This window comes from Rhipicephalus sanguineus, chromosome 2 (genome assembly GCF_013339695.2).
Source record: "Rhipicephalus sanguineus isolate Rsan-2018 chromosome 2, BIME_Rsan_1.4, whole genome shotgun sequence".
In the NCBI taxonomy this organism is placed as follows: domain Eukaryota; kingdom Metazoa; phylum Arthropoda; class Arachnida; order Ixodida; family Ixodidae; genus Rhipicephalus; species Rhipicephalus sanguineus.
Window position 1 is genome coordinate 120,754,459 of NC_051177.1, and position 17,082 is coordinate 120,771,540.

Sequence of the window (17,082 nt, forward strand, 5' to 3'; positions counted from 1 at the left end):
AGAACGCGTGGTATCTGCGTTACATGGCATTCTTTATGGGAGAGTAGAGAGCGCAGTTTTCGAGGAGTGAAATTCAGGCAAGCCAGGCTTGACGATGGTGTGGCAGAGTGCTCCCTTTTGCCCGTGGAGTATATAATCACCATCTACCTCGCGTGCTTTCCTTGCGTTATCGCGGAATATCGCCGCGGTCTAATAATTCTTGACAGGAAAGTGGCGAGAACCAATCGAGTTTTCAAGACAGAAAACGCGAGCAAGCCAGATGTGGCAAAAATAAATGCTCCATATTTAGCACGTTCAGCAGTGCCGCTGAATGCATGGCTGTGGGTGAAACAAAATAAAAAAATATCCTTGTGCAGCGATTGGTGTAATTATAAATTCTGCGCTACTGTGAAATTCGAGGAAGTGCGCGTAGCACGTACGGGCACCCAGCGATTCCCGTTCGTAGAATTCCCACTGCTCCGTTTACCAAACCGTCGATGACGTCAATATTTGAAGTAAGCACGTAGGGTTTCCCCGGCACGAGTAGAACCTTGTTAGGGGGATGCTGCGCTTTATCGACTTCCTGCTTGCTACGACAGTAATTGTGATACGAGTCGTATGCAGCGAGTTCCGTCAGGTTGTTTCCCCCTTCAAATGTAGCGACGAAGGCAACGAAGGCGCCAGAGAAGCGCCGGTGGGAGGAGCAATCGCGCGCTTGGCGAGGCGGTACGTGGCACCCTCTCTTGCGCGGTGCGAGTGTCAGCCGCATGTTTCGGAAGCGTTTTTAATGATTTTAAGTTAATTATTACAATTACGTTGTTATTTCTGGCAATTATATTATTTTAGACCTTGGTGATTTATTTTAACCCGGTTTTGAGTATTGCTAGCTACTTGATTCTAAGCGTGATCACGCCACATGGCCTCTAAAGTGCTACGCTCTTACCGCATTGCCAGCGAAGTGAAAGCAGTTTTCATTACATATTTGTGGCCGCTTGCGCGATAAGCGACTGCGTTCTAACTGTGATCAAGCTGAACGTTACCGAAGCCCCTAGATATTCTTCTCCTGAAAAATTGCTGGCATTCCTCGCTGGATGGCTCTATGTGTCAGGTGTGTTGGTCAGGTGGACTCGCGTACACATTAGCATTCGCATTGCTATCATGAGGAGTTGATTACGTCATGTTTATCACGTGACTTTCCGTCACAGAAAAAGAAATGGCTGATCTGGGTCGGTGTCGTCTGCTTACGAAAGAAATTCTGAAGAACGAATTGATCAATTCAATCACGTACGTTTGCGTGGATTGCGATGGTGAGTGGCTGGAACGCCTGTCGTCGAACACTCGTTCGGACGAGGGCCGCGACTCGCCAAGCTCGCCAGCGAAACATGGCTCGTGCCCTTGAAGTTTCCGCCGGTTGTCCTTTTCTGGCAGCAATTTCGAAAGAGGGTTTCATTCATCCGATCAACAACGTTTGTGTCTCCCGCTCTGTTACTTTGCAGGCGTCTTGTGGCGGGCGAATAATGCCATCCCTGGATCGTCGGAAGCGCTATCTTTGTTTCGAAAACTTGTAAGTCTTGGGTCGCTCATGCAGCTTACGTGTGCGCGGTGATTACCCCAGCTGTGACAGCCCGCGCGCTGCTTGCGTCCTTCGTTCGCAGGGTAAGAAAGTGCGCTTCGTGACCAACAACAGCTCGAAGTCACGGCACGGGTACCTCGCCAAGATGCATCAGTTGAAATTCGAAGCGAGCCTCGTAAGTCACCAAACATTTAATCGTTCGGGTCAGTACAAATTTCGAACGCTGTACGCATGTATGTGTGTTTGGTTTTCTTTCCCCGACAGGATGAAATAATTACGGCGCCCTACTGCGTCGTGCTTCACCTGAAGCAACTGAATTTCACCGGAAAAATTTATCTCGTTGCCAGCACCGGTCTTCGCGATGAACTCAATGAAGGGGGATTTACGACGCTGCCTGTCGGAGTACGTATACAATGCGTGCGCTTCTTCATAAATCCATGTTTTCTTCTGATACATACACGTCGTATTGGAAGGATGTCATGAATAAGATGTGCGTGATGATTTTTATTGTCTGCAACGACCTGATAAATGACCGCAGTACGATCGTGCAGCCAGCGCCGTAATTCAATTAGCCTTGCAGTAATTTCGATTCTTGAAACTAATCAATAAGTGATGGCTGTTCAAAGCAGATGTATAAACCCCATATTAATCGGATAGATTGTTCGAGGAAGCTCAAGCAGCATAAAAGTTGCATATCTCGTTTAAAAGCGTGCGTTAGCTTAGGCATCGCACATGTGTGTTAGAAAGCCCTGAATATAATTTCTTGTGCTACAAAATGTTCCTCTAAGCATATAAATTCTCTCAGTCTCGGTCTGAACGGTTTAGCTTGCTCAAAGTGTCAGTTATCTAGTGCAGTTATATATACACTATAATTGACGCCCTGGAACATTTTGTAGACAAAAGAAGTATGTTCATCGCTTTACTTACATAGGCAATGTCTGAGCTAGCACGATGACGCTTACATTTATCACGATAGTAACATTTTTGGGAACCACAGGAATTCAGAATATCGGATATTGATGGGCATATCCCGATTGACCGCACTGACGTATGCATTCAGCTGTTTATATTGCAACAGCAACTTTATTGCGTGGCTTATATATAATGGAAGCAGTTAGATAAGTAAGGCTCATAGATGGGCCCATAGTTTATGTAACTTATAACGTACATATATAAATATATCACGTTTATCTACCTGCTCTAAACTGTAGCGTTTCAGCTAAACTATGCCATTTATTAGCACACTAGAATGCAGCATGTGCAGTTTTATAGAATTTAGGTAACTGCATCACTAAGAAGTTAATTTGACACTAGATTCCAACATGTACATTGTATCTACATAAAAATTTTTAGTGCTTAGATAACCTTCAAAAATGCCAGTTATAGCTGTCTTTGAAACATAGACGACATCATGTAAGAGTCTACAAAACCATGTTGTGTACAAATACTACATGGTGTCCAAATGACATCAATCACAAATGCTGGTTGCAGTACTATGTATACTTAATGGTGTAACGTAAAAATGGTTAGTACATTTTTGTATTGAAATCAGCATCAAGTATTTGACTATTGTAATTAAAATTTTGCTATGTCACCGTGGTTCATTTCTGAATTCATTTTTCAGCCGGACGTAACTGGCCCAGACTGGCTGAAGTTTTGTCTGGAAGAAGTGAAGATCGAACCTGGCGTAAGTTAGCGAATTCGTTCACAGTTTTACAAAAGCATCATGAAGTATCTTGCAAAATATGTTTGTTGTTCTTTTTTTGTACCCACTACAACGAGGTTAGTAACTGCATGTTCCTTGTGCTAGCTAGAGAGAGGAGTGCTGGCTTATTGGCCTTCACTTACACATGCCACAAATGACAACGGAAAATCCTTTGCAGATGCGTAGGATATGAGCTTCAGATACATTATAAAGACATTGAGCCCTCATATCATTTCGTAGTGTTAGTGGTGTGTATTCTTACCACCAAATTTCTGCGTCATCTGCCTAAGTGTTGTCCAAGGGCTATTAAAAATAAAAATGATGAAATTATGAGCACTGCAATGTTGCCAGGATTGCTTTTCTACAGTGCTATGTATTACTAACTTGTAACTGATTTAGCAAATAAGATAATTTATTACAGCAAACGTGAAAATTTCCAAAGCCCAAGGTGGCCTAAGCTATTAAGGAACCTTTTATTATAGAGTCCCCTATGGCCCTTACTTTTCATAGCAACATTCAGCTGTATTGGTGGCTTAGTGACCATAGTGTTTTGCTGCTAAGCTTGAGGGTGTGAGTTCGATTCTCGCCTGAGGTGGTTGCATTTCAGTCGAGGTGAAAATGCAAAAATCATCATGACTGCGGCATGCAAAGCCCCTAGAATTTAATAATATTGCAATTCGTATGTTGTCTCAATCTCAAAGTTGTTACTGTGAGACTGAAGAGGATAATACCGTTCTGATGCAAGCATCAGACGTTATGTTGAGAATGATTATCATACATAATCGCTTGCAGGTTAATTTTTAGAAGGACAGATTCAAGGTGCACAGTTGGCACTGTGGGACGGAAGAGGATAATACTGTTACATTTGGCCATATTTGATTCGAGAAATATTTCAGTCGTGTTGTCTTTCCCTGATAAGCCCTTGTTTGTGCTGCAGGTGAAGGCTGTCGTCTGTGGCTTTGATGAGCACTTCAGCTTCAACAAGTGCCTCAGGGCTGCAACCTACCTGAAAGACAAGGACTGCCTTTTCCTTGCCACTAACACAGACGAGACGTACCCGTGCACCAACATGGACATCGTTGTACCCGGTCAGTGCATGAGTCGTAATATGTAGTGAAAAAGCCGGCAGATCCCACGCATTGTGGGAATCGATGTAATGCGAAGCAGCCAGCAAAGAGCTGCATACATTGTCTTGTATGTCATTGAGGAAAATGCGTGTCATGGTTTTCATGTTAACTCCTATTATTTATGTTCGTCACACAGTCACGTCGCGCAATACCAATTTTGGGGCAGATCAAGCTAGTGAAACGGCCGCCAGCGCCCCATGAGTGTGGCACGTAAGTCATGCTGTACATGACATGCGTGTCATGATTTTCATGTGAACTCGTGTTATTTATGTTCGTCACACAGTCACGTCGGAAGATACCAATTTCAGGATAGATCAAGCTAGCGAAACGGCCGCCAGCGCCCCATGAGCGTGGCACGTAAGTCATGCTGTACATGACATGCGTGTCATGATTTTCATGTTAACTCGTGTTTTTATGTTCGCCACACAGTCACGTCGCGCAATACCAATTTCGGGGTAGATCAAGCTAGCGAAACGGCCGCCAGCACCCCAAGAGCGTGGCACGTAAGTCACACTGTACATGACATGCGTGTCATGATTTTCATGTTAACTCGTGTTATTTATGTTCATCACACAGTCACGTCGGAAGATACCAATTTCAGGATAGATCAAGCTAGCGAAACGGCCGCCAGCGCCCCATGAGCGTGGCACGTAAGTCATGCTGCACATGACATGCGTGTCATGATTTTCATGTTAACTCGTGTTTTTATGTTCGTCACACAGTCACGTCGCAAGATACCAATTTTGGTGTATATCAAGCTAGCGAAATGGCCACCAGCGCACCATGAGCGTGGCACGTAAGTCATGCTGTACATGACATGCGTGTCATGAATTTTAAGTTAACTCGTGTTTTTATGTTCGTCACACAGTCACGTCGCACAATACCAATTTTGGGGTAGATCAAGCTAGCGAAACGGCCGCCAGCGCCCCATGAGCGTGGCACGTAAGTCATGCTGTACGTGACATGCGTGTCATGATTTTCATGTTAACTCGTGTTATTTATGTTGGTCACCCAGTCACGTCGAAAGATACCAATTTCAGGATAGATCAAGCTAGCGAAACGGCTGCCAGCGCCCCATGAGCGTGGCACGTAAGTCATGCTGTACATGACATGCGTGTCATGATTTTCATGTTAACTCGTGTTTTTATGTTCGTTACACAGTCACGTCGCAAGATACCAATTTTGGTGTATACCAAACTAGTGAAACGGCCGCCAGCGCACCATGAGCGTGGCATGTAAATCATGCTGTACATAACATGCGTGTCATGATTTTCATGTTACGACTTGTCATTTATGTTCGTCATACAGTCATGTTACGTCATACCAATTTTGGTGTACATTCGATTAACCAAGCGACCAGGAGAGCACAATGTCGTAGGCGGCTAGATAGATAGATAGATAGATACGCTCAAAGTCGCAGAAGTTCGCTAAGAAATGCTTCGCATTTAAAACTGCACCGGTGCACACCAGGGCACTCTGGTGCGCTACTTCGCCAAGTCATCCTAGTGCCCGGCCGTACAGGTGCAATTTGTCGAACATGCCATAAGTGAACAAAAGAAAGGCAATTCATCAAGGGGCCCAGTTTAGTTGACACAACAATACGAAGACAACTGACAATGAAGACATGGAAAGCATAAAGGGCATTATTTCTCGTTTTTAATTGAGAAAGTAAACAAAAGCAGACAGAAATACCAACTTCCCACCGGTATAGACTGAATACACAAGCTTCGCGCCACAAATGCAATACATCACCAGTTGCACCACGGTGCTGGCTGTACATTTTCTTGGGTATGTCTATGTGCGTAAGCTTGCTGTGAAATAAGGGAAAGAGGGAGAACAGATTGAAGGTCTTGTTTTTTAGTGTGAGATTACTTCTACCGTACCTATCGAGATCTCGCGGTTGTTAGGAAAGAGCACGAGGCTTCAGCTGGGCTCCGCGGGGGTATTGACTGTGGCCGATGCTCTGGCGTTCCTCAGCTCTGCGGTGCTCGTACGCGTTTGCTTTGAGTAGTCGGGCTTGGCATTCCTCGTGTGTTTAAGGAGCGCACCTGTCACGCTTGTATGTTTTTCAAAATTCCAACATGATTTGCCTTTGTCCGTGGTGGATTGCTTGGTGGAGCCGAACGCTCTCTCATTTTGTTAGACACAACCATATCATGCCAGCACATAGAATGGCAAAGAAAGCATAGGCGGTTAAGGTGCGAGGCCAAATGTTGGTAAAACGTTTTTAAAAAGCGATGATCACTAGAGATTATATTAGTCTACGTTATAAAGCACGCCTTTTTAGTCACATGTGAGCATTATAAATAAAGTCCTATTTTTGGTTAATTTTTCATAATTAAAAATTGAATTAAAAGTGGATCTTACACAAACACTCCTAACTCAAATTCCACTCAATGAAAAAAACCTCATTTTTTTGTAGGGACATAAAAGAAGCTTTGGCCAGTGCGATGAACCAAAACAAATGAGATCAGATGAATATTAAAAGCATAGTGTAAATAACAAAAAATTCTGCCCTAACACTAGAGGCACCATCGTATAATAGGCAGCCTTATTAATCTATTGGTCGAATTTTACTTATTGAGGTTCATTGCACACCCACTAATGTGATAAGGAAGTGTGTCAAGCTTTAATGAAAAATTATTATTGCCAAAAAAACTATGCTTGTTCACATACGGAAAAATGCTGAAAATATAAGTTTTGAGAAAATCAACAAAAAAGATTTGAAACAGGTGAAGCGCTTACACAAAGTGATTTGGAGTGCTGAAATCCTCCATATTTGTAGCTAGTTCCATTCTGGACCTTACTTTTGTCTGCCTTTGATCGAGTGGCACCTCGCCATTTTTTTCTAGCTTTCTTCGCAATGTGCCGTGACGGGATGCTTTTGTGATGCGCTGCTGATCATTTGTGAGGCAAGCTTTTGCAGTGTAATGGCCAGGCTCGATACCAGCTTGCTTCAAGATATCAAGTGTGCCTCTATTGCCTTTATTTAAATGACACACAGTGTCATACAAAGCAAATTTGATGATTAGCAGGCTCACATACATGTCCTTGAGTGTAAGCAGCATATGTATGACGTGCGTCCACCTGGTGAGAGGTTTATGACATTTAAGATTAAAGATAATGTGTTGGCAATGCTATTAGAGCATTATTAAATGTTTGCACTTGATATGACTGTTAAATAGCTGACAAAATACTGCATATCAAGCATATCTTATGATGCACACAAAACGGGTCAGTTTCGGTTAGATGTATGACGGGTGTCTAACATAATTGCTTGTATGTTTTGAAAGAAACTGTGTAGACAGAAACTTTATGCAGCAAAATGATGGGCATTAAATTGCACATTTCACATGACCAAAAACGAAAAAATGTCATTTTGAAAAAAAACTTGGGAGGGCGCTTGAGCTTCGCCTTCAAGAGTAGAACGCGATAGCATAATCGAGCCCCGTGCACATTGCCTTCTCAATTGCTAGCCTGGCTTCTGTTCTCGGTGCATACCTCAACCATGCTGTAAGGAAACGAATGACTTTGTTGCTTAACATTGGGTGTTGCAAACTATCCTAGAATGCCTACTGCAAGTACTGCGATACTTCTGCGATCTTCCTTTTAAATATTGGCCATGTACCCACTACGCGGCCGTAATTAAAGTGCCATGCGCACCCTCGCAGCTGCACACTTTGAAATGGGTGGGCAGCTCTAAATTACTCACTCGTTGCACTATTCACAAGTTTTGATGCCTGGGGACATGCGTTAAGGAGACTCCTTCCACTACATGACATTCATATAGTGTTTTTTTCCGAAGCAGTTTCAAGCAATAGCGTGGCTCTGTGGTAGAACGCCTGCTTGCCATGCACACGGCTTGGGTTCGATTCTCATTTGTACCTAAGATTTTTATTATTTACATTATTAACAGCGAAGCTATTTAGCAACTCATTGCTTGCGAGGCGATCGCAGGAAACTATCATCATTCTAACCAGTATTTTCCACTGTGCAGCTACCTGAGAATGAGTACAGAGAGAGAGAGAGAGAGAGAGAAACAAACAAACAGAAATACGGAAAGAAAGATATAAAGAGAAAAATTCTTGCCGAAAATAAAATCTTCACGAGGCAGGATTCGAACCCACGTACCCTCGATTCGAAGGCGAGTGTCCTAACCACTCGGCTATCCAGGCACGCTAGCAGAGCATAGGGTAGCCCTGTATAGTATAGTGTAGCAAGGGGGTGGGAAAGGGAAGCGAGTGTGAGGAGGAGAGACGTGATGGTGAGGAGGAGGGAAAGGAGTAAAGCACAGCACAGAAAGAATGAGAGAGAGAGAACATCAACGAAAGAAAGAAGTGAAGAGAGAAAAAAGACAGAAAGAAAGAAAGAGGAAGCAAGCATTGCGTCGTCTAGTGACCAGATACCGCACCACCTGGCCAAGCCGTGCATGGCTAAGCCACGCCCACCGACAGAGACATCGCGTGCAACTTCTGCTCTGTAGTGCATAGCGTGGCTGCGTACTCCTCAGGAGAAAGCCGCGCATCTCGAAGCTAGACGTGTCGGTCGACGGGGAGTACGAGCGGCGACGGGTCCGTACTTCGCTGTGCCAAGCTTTGCGCGACTTGGTGCAAACTGTCCGCAATTTTTTCTTGCACCTTTCGCGATTTTTCCATCACAGACAAGATGATTTTTCGCTCACAACCAACAACGCCAACACCGGAATTTCTGCGAAATGACCTCTTTAACGCTGCGGTGTTAAAAAATTCACATTTTCCACTTGGCCTCATATATTAAGGGGACAAAAAAGACAACCTTCCACTGTTGGGTACTGAACCCACAACCTTTGCATTGCAAGGTTGTATGCAGTGCAGAAAACAAGCCGAACAAGTGCCAAGGAGCCATGCTGCACTGACTCGGCATATTGTTGTCGGGGAAAAAGAGTTGCAAGGTTTTACGAGAGGCACGACTGGAACGCAAACAGGAAAGCACTTTCGCATTCGTGTTTGTGTTCCCATTGTGCATCTCACACACCTCGCCTGCATTGCTTTGCAATAATGCTATTTAATGTAGCCTTAATGAAGCAGTGAATTTTCTGTTCTGCAAGTGCTAGTAATTATTAGATGCAGGTAGCGTCAGATCTTAATGGTACAGCTTCGTGAAGCAAAGCACGACCAAAATTGGACAAGAAATGATTGATAGGGCAATAAGTCCAGGCACTAGAAAAAGAAAAACGTAAGTTGCCTAGCAGCATTATATATGTGTGCAAGAAAATAAGATAAAAAGATGCAAAAGTCTCTAAATGTGTGCACTCGTATATATATATATATATGTTAAAGAGACAGGGCGTGCAAACATGGACACAAGAGAGCAGTCAAGACACCACAAACGCTTGTGTCCATGTTTGCACGCCCTGCCTCTTTAAAATGAATACTTACCGACTAGCTGAGCTCTCTGTTATTTTAAAAAAATTGTATATATAGTCACAAACAAACAGAAAAAATAAAATTCATACTTTGATTTTACTTATTTCAGTCATATTTCAAGTATTAAACATATGCGAACATCTATCAGTGCTAATGTTTACCCGTCGGTAAATATGATCGCTTGCAATACAAGGTAATGATTTATAGATTTTTACAGTTTTACTTATGAAAGCTTCTATCAGGGCATTTTTTCATGACCCTACTAACTTGCACATTATTTTTATGAATTGGAACTAGGCCTGTGAATGTCACTCTTTTGGTTCAAAGTGAAATGAAAGCAACTTTGAATAGTAGCAAGGTTTTCATAGCAGTAGGGTGCAAGTTATAACTGGTACAATATGTTATGTTTTAAAAATTACTATACTTAATGCATATAAGCCTGCATAACACGGTTTTAAACTTAAAAATAATTAATTGAGGTGAAGATAATATGTACGTTTAACTTTGAAGTGTGGCTTCACGGCACAGCACACTCACGCTGCAGTGAAACCATCTGTACAGGGGGGTTATATGTGCTCAAATATATGTATACTATTCGCTCATTTCGAATAATCTAAATTCGTGTTGAAGCAAATTCAAACACTGTATTATTCGTTCAAATGTTCACAGCGCCCGAATATTCGCCCATCCCTGCTTCGAACCTCAACTTTGCTATTCGCCCATCCAAACAATTACTGCAACTCGAATATCTTGTTCTTTGCAGGGTCCGGCTCCATGCTGGCAGCGGTCCGCACAGCCGCCTTGCGGAATCCCACGGTTCTCGGAAAACCAGAGCAGCACATGGTCGATTGCATCAAGTACGTGTGCCCTGACCTGGTGCCAGCAAAGACGCTCATGGTTGGAGACAGGTAACATTTTCTTTTCTTTTATTTTGCAAAGTATGGAGACTGTGCTCTGTTTCACACATCAGGTGCAATTCTGTGGAGGCTAGCGAGACTTCTTGCAGCAGATGCATTTGCATTAAGAAATAGTTCAATGTTCTTACCATCCAGAATCGAATTTTCTTTTCATTTTTACGGCGAATACTAACCGAAGACTTTTTGCGCCTTACAAGCAGACAAACGCCGTTATACATCTGTTATTATGTGGCTGGACTGTTTAGCGTCTGCTTGCTTTTGTTTTTTTGGTATTTCATTTGCAGTACGTCACGACGCGTCACTCAGGCGCTCGTGCTCGGCTTGCGTGAGCGTTTACAACGACGAAAGCCAACCACAGGATGCGCGGATTTATACATTCCTTCCTCTGACTGAACTTCTTGCATAGCTTTCACTGTCTTGCGCCTGATGTGTGAAATGGAGAATAGCTTTCGCACATTCTAGCACTTATGTAAATAACATTGTGCATGTTGACAGGGTCCTCCACTGGTGCTTGGTCATTGCGCCCTCTTTCAAAATGTGTGATTAGCGTGCGTGTGTGTGAACAGTGTACTGTTACGTGAAGGGCCTGAGGTGCTGTTGTAACAAGCGAAATGACACATATAAGTGTGGACATAGAGAAAGATCATTTGTTGCTCCTCTTATGTGCCAATGGCAGCTTAAGGCGATGCAGGCATGAGGGATAATTCCTCAGTGAAAGGCGCTGAGGAATCGAACGAGTGCAGCTCAAAACGCCAGGCTACTGAGTGAACGTTTATCCGTTATCAGCAGCTGATTGTAGCCTAAATCATTTGTAAGTGCAACCTTTTGAAGCATGCCATTTGACAGACACAGTCTGTCTGTGTGTGGGGTGCCATACTGTGCCTAAAGATCACGAAGCAAGTGCATTCTGCGTTCTCCGTGCTGGCTGTGGCACAGTCATTACAGTACATAGTTCCATCATCCCTTGTAGTAGCCGCTCAACTGTGACACCTTCTGTTACTGTCATGCGTCTTTCAGGCTGGGAGGATGAATGGCAGGGGACACAAAATAGTCAAATATTCCCACAGGTGCAAATATAAACTCACTTACTTGGCTGTTTTCTTACGTGTGCCAACTCCCTGCTGCTTACCACATGTCACTGTAGTCCATTGACAAGCAGAGTTCCAAAGATAGATGCGCTCGCGAATGTTCATGGCTGCGATAAACTGTGACACAAACATAACCATACTCTCTCTTTTTCTTTTATTGCTGCTTATGTTGGCTTAGCCTCGCAGGCAGTTCATAGTGTTGATTAGCATGCTGCCAGCATTCACAGAATATGCTAATTTTGATCACTTACACATGGAATAACGCAGAAAAATGAATGAAGGTCAATTGGAAAACACTTTGGTGACAGAGTACACGGTGATTAATGAGCAATCACCGATGACCCACTACAAATGTTGCACACAATGTACAGTCACGCTCAATATGACTTGAAACACGAGAAAGCTTTGCCTCACGAGCTAAAAGATTGCGCATATGGCTTCAAATTGCCCTGGTTTTCATAAATAGATGAGATTTTCTTATTTGGGATTGTCCTCAATTGAGAGAACAGCATATAGTTGTTGAAATAAAGGCTAATGGAAGCTATGAGTGACCTTTGAGCTCTTGAGGCCATGTGTTGCAAGTCATACTGAGCACGATAGTACATGGCAAGACGAAGAGCACAATTAATAAACATTTAGTGCAAGTAATTGAAAAAGTAAAGAATGGTGAGCTCTAGTTACTACATAAATTGTGTCAGTAACAAGTCTTGCAGTTTTGATGGACAACATTGAGCGCCGATTAAATCGGGCAGTGCATTCTATTCTGATATGCATCTAGGCAAAAATGAATAGGTACAGCAGTTGTACAGTGGAGATCCTGAACGCTCACTGAATAGAAGTGCTGGCAGGTTGGAGAAACAGTGTTTTATGTAGACGAAACAGTGTAATATATCCTCTAAAGTAGGCACAGTATGACAATTTTGCATTGACGTGTCGGAGAAGGATGACTGAGCAAGGATTTAGTTTTGCCACTGGTGTGACTATGGCCATAGTTGGAACAGATAAATTGTACTGTATGGTTTTGGACTGCTTCAATACCTATGTCAATGAGTTAAGTCTGATGTGGATTCCAGTAATATGCAGCATATTCTAGCTTAGTTCATAGAAGCCATAGAACTTCTCACTTTATTACCTAGAAGGAAATCTGGTGCCACCGTCTATGCAAATCTCTTAGGGTGCGCTGTGCCATCATGGGAATGACGGTATATATATAGGTGTGTGTGCAAGGCTTGTGTTAAGCGAGGCTTGGGCTAAAAAGTGGATGCGGCTGCACAAATAAACCACCTCTAAAACAAAACCTCCATAAACTGATCTCATTCGCTCGTATTATATTTGAGAATAAAGGTTCACTCACCTGTACAGCATAACCAAACGGTGAAAGAAAGAAACACATGGCCAACTGTCACAGAGCTGACCCTGTCGCCTATCTTCCAAATTTAGCAGCCCTTCGCTACTTTTTACCTTTCATAAAAGTGTACATCTAAGCAGACATTCACAAAATAAAATAATACTTGTCTCAGTGTAATGCTAAGAAAGAACCAGTTTATTACGTGCTGCTTCAGTACGAAATTAACCATTTCGACTCTAGGATAGCATTGGATCAGCCAGATGCATCTTTGAGGTGTCCGGGCTCTTCGTGAATGTTGCCAATCGTAATTTGATGCATCCCAGCATTACCGTGCATACAACAGTGTTGCAGCGCCAGTTTTCCCTCTAGGTAACTGTTTTAAACTTTATGGTAGAAATTAGAGCTGTGCGAATAGCAAAATTTTGGGTGCGAAGCGAATTCGAATAATAAAGATTGAGTGCGAATCGAATCGAATAATTTCGAATAATTTTCGAATATTTCTCAAACATTTTTCGAATAATTCGAAGTGAAATTACAGAAAAAGTTGCAGAGAATCCCTAAGTAGGTTCTTGTGAGATAGCAACATGAAAGTGTTTTCTTTTCCCTAGGTTGATGAAGCGCTGGTGGGGGTCATATTTCATAGTCGTCTTTCTTATCAAGAATGAGGCAATGTAGAGGCCGAATTGTATTTATGTACATGATTTGGTGCAACCAAAGTGTTGCCGACAACACTTTACACGTGATAGGCAGAGATGCCATTTCCTCAGCCTCTCCTCTTTCAACTTCTGTGGAAGGCCAACTGATGTGGCAGACAAGGGTGTGCTCCCTTCAAGTCCGGAGTTCCAAATCTGCCTCGTAGACGTCGATATATAAGAACATCTGAAATTTTGGATGCTAAAAAGCTTCGGCGTCCGTTTTTCAGACTTCCTGCCCAAATGTCAGGTCCAAAACAGCATTAATTGAGCCCCCAACTCTGCCACATCTTTCATCTCCATATTGGAACCAGCGTTTCCTTGAGTTAATACATTTGCGACCGTAGCGGAGCTTGAAAGGCAGTTTTGCCGCAATACGGGGTTGTCATGAGGTGAAGCATATTGAAAATCTAGGGACCACTTCCAAACGGACGTTGACTGTCTCTTGGCTAAGTTCGACCGTAACGGAGCTTGAAAGGCAGCTTTGCCGCAATACGAGAGTGTAATGAGGTGAAGCGTATTGAAAATCTGAAGGGGTCACTTTCAACCGGACGTTGACTGCATTTGTCTTTGGGAAATTCGAATAGTTCGAATAGTAAAATTTCAGTGCGAATCGAATCGAATAGCAAACACTATTCGAAAAATATTCGAAATTTGGAATATTCGCACACCCCTAGTAGAAATGTTTTGATGGCTAGTTGGCTTCGCGAGAGTGCCGATAAAGAGCAACGTCTTTTGATGGAACCGAGTGGCCCGTACCAATCATCTGCAACCTTCGTCATGTGTTCTGCCCAAGTAGCCTAGCTGGCACACGCTGCGTTAACGAATGCATTTTTTAAAGCGGTACTGGCACGAAAATTTTCAGTTGTCATAGTTTTTTGCGTAAAATGAAAAGCCAAGCCCTCAAGAGCTGTACCCTGACGTCATGACACATCATGAGGGTTCATCACGTGGTCGCGCAAGATAGTGTGACGTTACGACGGCCGCCTCTGCTCTGTGACTCTGTTAAAGATGCACAAGCGGCCATTTTTAATATTTCGGTAACTGACGTCATCACAACTAGCCATACTGGTGCGTGAAGTCACTAGAATTGACACTAGCCTGACGTCACGATAGTGTCATTGTCAGTAGGTGTGCCGTTCGAGAATCGACTGTTAATGTCAAAATAAAACATCTTATAAGTATTTATTGAGCATTTACTCTTGCTCGCAGCCATCTCTGTGTACAGGAGATTTGTATGACAGAATAAACTCGGCTTTAAAAATTGGTGTCAGTACCCTTTAACGTGACTGGCACGTGTTGCAGGCTGAACACCGACATCCTGATGGGCTGTCGAGCTGGCATGAAGACGCTTCTCGTGGGCTCCGGCATCCATCACCTGGATGATGTACGCAAGCTGGTGTCCGAAGGGAAGAACAATGAAGTGCCCGACTTCTTTGTGCCCAAACTTGGCGACATAGTGGAGATGCTGGCGTAGGCATCCATGTCGCCGTGTCATGCAAAGTAGGCAGAACTTTGGCTGCGGAATCTCGCCGGACAGTAATTCGTAGACGTTGCGTGCCACGTACGTTCAGCGTAAACCCGGTGGTAGTGTGTGTGCATGGGGCAAGGAATCGACAAAGCTTTATTTGAAAGATTGTCCTCACCTAAAAATTGTCGGCATTGTTTGCCTCCTCCCTAGTGACAGCCAGTAAAAGTGAGTCTGTGGCGTTTTCAAGTTGTTCTTGTGTACAAATTTTATGATAGATATTTATCATATTTATCTGTATTTACTTGTTACTTGGAGCAAATATTTGGGTCATTGTACACGTCTCTCAACTTGTTGACACAAGGTTGTCATGTGCAAAAATATAGACACGGAGTTCTCTCCCTTTGGAAGCTGTAAAAGCTCTTTTAGAAGATAGAGACACTACAGGTTAAGAATAAATCAGTAAAGCATAGTGGCATTGAATTAAGAGAGGTGGGCAACAGCTGTTGTTGCACGTTAAAGTGGATTTGTATAGCTGGGTTTGTGGACTGATTATGACAGCCTTCCGTACTTTAAGCTACCCAAACTATATTAGTTTAACCATTGGAGTGCTAGACATGTCTGCTTACTGCTTGGCAGAGGTTTTTCAAAGTGAATCAGCTGTAACTTTTATCCGAGTTTAGTATGCCAGCAGGTTTAACATTCAAATGGTATTTATGAAGGCGATAGTCAAGTAGGGCTCACGAGTAAAAAGTGGTACCAAAAGACACATGTGGCACGTACCTGCATCCCTTGGGTGGACCCTAAAGTTGAATGTGAATGAAAGGTGAATTAATGTATCAAGTGTATGCCAAGCGATTAGAAGCGATCATTAAGTGCATAAGGTGAATAAAATGTAAATTAAAGTGAACTGAAGGATATTGAAGGGTGAATTAAATGTGAACTGAAGGGTTGAATTAAAGTTAATAAATGTGTATGAAATGCGAATTTAAAACGAATCAAATGTTAAGGTGTTGTGAAGTGAATTAAAGGTGAATAATATGTGTGAGCATAGGCTTTCGCCTGTGCTCTCTTTAGCGTTAGCAAAGAGAGCAAAGGCAAATGTTTAGTATCTTTAGCATTAGCTAAAGAGACTAAACTTTAGCGTTAAACTTTAGCGTAAGCTAAAGAGACAAAATTTTTCACGATATGGTGCTAAATGCTTTGAAATGTTCCTGATCAGAATATTCAAGAAAAAAAGAAAAGTTGCGCCAATTTATGGTTTGGTCACTTCATTACTAGTTCTACAAATTGCAAGCAACTCTCAAATTTCCGTGTCACTCAAAAACGTCCAGGGCTTCTTGAATCTGTTTGCCATGCTGAAAAGCTAGAGCTGTGGGCTCTGAGGTGGATCAGACACCTAAAACAGGCAAGCTCTGTCCCTGTCCTGTCTTCCTTTCTTCTGGACTCCTCTTGTGCTCTCCTTCTCAATATGTCAAATCAACTAGCCCAGCAGCTTACCATAATGACAGGCAAGCTTTATTGTGCCACCTATGGTATCTTATTAATATGATCTAGAAAAGTTTCGTGCAGAATCATATTAGTGAGATTCTATTGTACTCTAAGATCTAATCACAGTATTTATAATGTGTGTGCTTGTTGCCCCGTGGCCATTCGTGCTAGATTTATCAGGTCCAATTATATGTACGTGTCCTTTTTACTTGTGTACCACCGACAGTTCTAGTCATCTGTAGCACTTGTTACTGTTCACCAAACGCTTATTCATTCGTTGTGCTCTTTG

At 42.9% G+C, this 17,082-nt stretch overlaps 1 protein-coding gene across 1 annotated transcript; it reads left to right on the top strand.

Moving 5' to 3' along the window:
• Positions 1-1,148: 1,148 nt before the first annotated feature.
• On the top strand, positions 1,149-16,152 carry LOC119383598 (glycerol-3-phosphate phosphatase). Its single transcript, XM_037651844.2, has 8 exons — positions 1,149-1,286; positions 1,476-1,543; positions 1,635-1,727; positions 1,817-1,954; positions 3,177-3,239; positions 4,195-4,345; positions 10,553-10,697; positions 15,140-16,152. The coding sequence occupies exons 1-8, from the start codon at positions 1,193-1,195 to the stop codon at positions 15,309-15,311; spliced, it is 924 nt and encodes a 307-aa protein (XP_037507772.1). The 5' UTR covers positions 1,149-1,192; the 3' UTR covers positions 15,312-16,152.
• Positions 16,153-17,082: the final 930 nt, after the last annotated feature.